This window comes from Bombus pyrosoma, linkage group LG14, assembly GCF_014825855.1.
Source record: "Bombus pyrosoma isolate SC7728 linkage group LG14, ASM1482585v1, whole genome shotgun sequence".
NCBI lineage: Eukaryota > Metazoa > Arthropoda > Insecta > Hymenoptera > Apidae > Bombus > Bombus pyrosoma.
In genome coordinates this window covers 4,946,193-4,950,789 of record NC_057783.1, presented here as the reverse complement: position 1 = coordinate 4,950,789, position 4,597 = coordinate 4,946,193, and the positions used below count along the sequence as shown (strand labels likewise).

Sequence of the window (4,597 nt, the reverse complement as noted above, 5' to 3'; positions counted from 1 at the left end):
TGGCCATAGGATTCATTTGGGTCAGCAGCACAACGTAGTATAGCGAAGGCAGGGCTCCGACTATACTATCTGTTACACGGCAAAGTGAAGGTGCAGTGCCGTGTGTTACTATAACGGAGCTATCCTCGCGGTGCGGTTCGATTCTTCTTGCGATCCCGCGATTCGACGCTCGCCCGTTTCTCGCGCTAATAACTATCACGTGAAATTCGACCAACTTTCATTAAAAGAAGAAGAAGAAGAAAATAAAGAAACAAAGAAGAAGAAAGATTCTACTATATCTTAGACGATTTCGTCATGTTACGAGAACCGCAGCGTTTATTCACCACGGTTCTGTAGTTGTTAAAATAAAGTTACATAAAACGAACAGTTTTTGTCTTACGTAAAGGTAGAACTTTGACTCAGACTCCTTTCAGATGTGCGAAGACGTGGGATGATACAGGAACGACGCAGGAAAACGAAGACATGGAGCTGACAGGAACGTAGTTAACATTTTATTTGTATTTTACTTCTAACTGTTTAACAAAGTTGCTTTGGCTCACTTCGACGATTATTTTTTAAAAGAAAAATATATATGTATATCATACAGAACTGTCTCTCCCTTGAAATATTTGCCTAAAAATATTCTCTGCAGTTTCGCGAGGTATCTTCGATTTGTCACATTTGATCAGTCGATTGAACACCTTTAGGATTGGTAGTTAAGGGAAGTCTTCGGTTTCAGCTCGACGTAATAGGAATAATCGAGCTGCAAAACAACGTAACGATTATTTACAAAGGCTCTTTTAAAGGGGTAAGCGTTTCCTCGATATAGGATTGGACATAGGGGTTGTTTCCCAGCTGCCTTCGCGGTTCCATTGTCTACTAGATCCCACAGATCGATCATCTGACACTCTGCTTGCCTGAAACACAAAATTTTTATTTGTAACATTAAAAAGACATACTTATTAATTTCATCGAGTTTCAAAGTTATTTCATTACAGGTTTGCGAAACCAAAGCACAGCGATTCCTCCAACACGACGTATCCAACGTGAAGATTCCTCAGAGTGAAGTACACGGATGTGACATCTTTTCTGCTGAAGATCTCGTAAACTTTCATCGTCCGATCTCTAGAACATAAAACCGGTGATAATAAATACCAAGGCAGATGTAACGATCCAGGGAATGGCAGTCTTATGCACCTCATCTCTTTGCTCTCGTAGTAAGGGTTATTGACTATAGGCCTTCCCGTCGAGAGCATTAAGTTTGCCATCAAAGACATCTTGCCGGCGAACACAGCATGTTCAGGCGTGTTCTTCTTGATCCACTCGAACAGTTCCTCTTGCTCGATGTCGCTGTACTCGCCTTATTACATATTTTTATACGATGAAAGATTAGGTAATAAAGAGGCTTGTTTATTCATCTTCGGAGACTGGGCCAATTTTGACTCATGCGGATAATTCACATTTATTACTTTTCGTAAAAATTATACTTATATATCGTTATTATTCTGCCAAACTATATGAACGATTTTATTTGTTAAGAAAATATATTTGTTACTAGACTACGGTTTATTATGCATTTGTATCTGTGATTACATTATTTATTTCCTATATATTATTTTATATATGTTTTCTTGTCATAACTTTTAATAGGTAAAATAAATCTCTATACAAGTTCTATTTAATTGTGCTCATAAAAATATAAATTTGCATAAAAAACTGCAGTCTAGTTACCACGTGCAGGCAAGAAGCTTTTTTTAGTGGGTATTTCGCTTTTTTTCGTTAGGAAATAAAATACATATTCAAGTAGTGAAATAGTCTGTAAAAGTTGCAAAGATCGACATTAACAATCACAGTTTAGTTGTAATTTCTTTCTAACCAGTTTACGCTATTAAACTCTATTGAGTTCACGTTGTAATTATGAAAACGAATTTCAAAAAATCCTCTTTTGTCTAGATCTTACAATGTTATTCAATTTGAAGAAATTCAGGCATCATAGATAACCATGTTCTTTTCAATTAAAGGAATATTGTCCGTACCTAACGAGTTTCTACGATATATCTGTTATATCATATATTTTTTGTAATTTGAAAAATAGTCTTGTTTTATTTATATTTTTTAATAATGTTCTTATACATTTCTACACACTATTTCATTGCTTGATCGTTAATTGTTCCGTAGAGCCTGATAATTACCTATGATACTTCGTTCTTCCTGCAGTCTCTCTAAACCATGATAAGACATCGCGGATATCAATAGAAGAGTAAGAGCAGTCTTAGTTATCTCGTTCTTCAAACCAAGCTTTTCCAAGTATCTATTCGCGCAAACAGTGCCGGCTATTATACAGAGATGGGGGTTCATGAACAGCTTGAGTCTCATGATGAAAACTGCCATGATGATGAAAGCTCCGGTCTGCAGGCCGTTGTAAGCCATATCTGCCTCTATGCATTTAGGGTATCCTTTGATTTTGTAATTTCTGTACCAGAAATAGACCGCCAGCATTCCAGCCAATATAGCAGATGGCAGAAGCAACGTTTTTATGATCGCTTCGAAGCTTCTGTATTGGAGGAAATCGAATTCGGGAGAGCACGTGTACAGCATCGTGTGGAAGTCTTTGTAACTGGTCAGTTTCGCTTTGAGTAAGTCGAACACGTGCGCGTTGTCCTCGGATAACGAGGCGGAAAACGATTCTAAGTACAGCGTGCATATAATTGTGAGAACGATCTCGAGAATCGTTTGGAGCTTTATGCCCATGAAACGAGTCAGCTTTTCCGTTAAGCTTACAACGTTACTGATGAGTAAAAGGTTGAAGTACAGAGAATACAGCAAAGGGAAACCATCTGTGATTCCGGTTGCTAATAAAATTGACCAACCATGAACTTTAAAAATACATCTGTAAAGGTCGTTTGGGATTATTTTCATCCACTTTAATATCAATAGAGCAACGACCTGCGTGGTGAGTACAAAATGTGAAAATTGCCAGCAACATAAGCTAATTACCGTTGCTATACCCATTTTCTGAAAGAAATAAATTGTTTGTTACTTCATACAGAATATTTCAGTCCTGTCAGTGTTTGATTAATATTTCTCAACACACCTGAAGTAAATCTTTGGGCACTTTCTGAGAATCTTGCAAAGTGCCCTCTCTAATAATCAGAGTCAACCTATACATTTGAGAGAGTAATACAGGGTATGCGAAACTTTCTCTCAGTGGTGGAGTCCATTGGACCCGAGTACATTCATTATGATTATAAAAGAATAGAAGCACTGCTATGATTCCACTACTCAAACTATTACCAAGGAAGGCAGCATAGTAGAACAGTACAGCTGCCGTAAATATAGTAAAAATCCAAACGATTTGTAAGTAAAAATAAACTGGAACACCAAGACCCTCGCAACTAGTCACTGGTGGCAAACCTTCTCCTCTTTCTATCTGAAAGTGATTCTTTTCTAGTTCTTCCGTAGAAAGTGACACTCACATTGAATTTCTCAATGCATACAGAGTACCAAATATTCTTTATGTATTATTATAGTATTTGACTCTGTATACAGTTCTAACAAACATGAATCTCACTTGCCAACACTGCTCTATGGATATAATCCCCAGATTCTTGGCACAATGATAAAGATATCCAGCTACCAACTGTAAATTATCAATTATGTTTTATACAAGTCGATTTTCTTAACCCTGCTACGACCTTAAAATTTTTATTTTCCTATTTTGCTCATATTTTAATAAACAACAAGATTTCTAATGTTTTGAAATGAACTTTAACATAACCATGGCATAAGACATTTTATATTTTATAACCATAGAAAGACACGATTATGGCCCTCTTGCGCAATTAAACTAATATTATACGATTATAAAAATATGTTAGATTAAAGTAGGGATTAATTAAACCAAGACTAGATAACCAATTATATATTGGTATAATAAAATGATTCAAGAATTATTGTACAAGAGAGTCTAGATAAGAAAATAACTGGAAGGACGCAGCAAAGTTAACCTAACCAAAAGAATAGATTCATCGTCGAATACCGAATAGAGAATAATACCTCTGGCAGTAAGCTATACTTTCTAGCTGCATTAATAATGTTTCCATATTCCGAGATATTATCATGGCTGATTTTTCTAAGTCCATCCATGAACGTTTTCGATTCCGCGATAGTCTTGTAATACGAGTAATACATCCCCTGAACAGAAACAAAAACAAAACATACCTGTTATCTGCGTGAATAATTTGTCAGTTTCTCGAAATCGTTCGAATCTCGTACCATTTCCGTGCGGAAGGACATTTCTCTCTCGATTTCGGACAGATGCGAGAAATGCCGGTCATTTTCGAACAGCGTCGACACATGCCACCAATGGAAAAAGCCAAATGCCAAACCTGTCACGGCACACGAGATGATTTTATGATAACGCTGACCAGGAAACCACACCAATTAGCCTTTTTCCTTCGCAAGGAGGCCTGTACCTATCAAATCCACCGCTAACTCGTACAAATTCACTGGTTTACGGCGTAATTTCTCGCCGCTTTTACGCTTCCTATCACTTTCCGTCGCCATCTTTAAGATTCGACTAAATTCAGTCACGTGACTTCATGGAACTATCAGCGCG

General features: G+C 37.0%; 1 protein-coding gene across 1 annotated transcript; it reads right to left on the bottom strand.

Moving 5' to 3' along the window:
- Window positions 1-480: 480 nt before the first annotated feature.
- LOC122575207 (C-mannosyltransferase dpy-19) lies at window positions 481-4,578 on the bottom strand. The gene is made up of 9 exons (XM_043743852.1): window positions 4,455-4,578; window positions 4,255-4,367; window positions 4,036-4,173; window positions 3,551-3,619; window positions 3,074-3,409; window positions 2,172-2,994; window positions 1,177-1,339; window positions 976-1,104; window positions 481-896 (listed from the first exon to the last, which is right to left on the bottom strand). Exons 1-9 carry the CDS (start codon window positions 4,543-4,545, stop codon window positions 683-685), a joined length of 2,076 nt encoding a protein of 691 aa, XP_043599787.1. The 5' UTR covers window positions 4,546-4,578; the 3' UTR covers window positions 481-682.
- Between the last annotated feature and the right edge of the window lie 19 nt (window positions 4,579-4,597).

Bases quoted from the DNA above. Each gene is read 5' to 3' on its own strand.
- LOC122575207 (XM_043743852.1), bottom strand. From the start codon at position 4,545: ATGGCGACGGAAAGTGATAGGAAGCGTAAAAGCGGCGAGAAATTACGC. The intron at 3,620-4,035 runs GTATTATTCTCT...GATAATTTACAG, and splicing joins AGTATAGCTTACTGCCAGAG to TTGGTAGCTGGATATCTTTA. The intron at 1,340-2,171 runs GTAATTATCAGG...ATATGTAATAAG, and splicing joins GGAAGAACGAAGTATCATAG to GCGAGTACAGCGACATCGAG.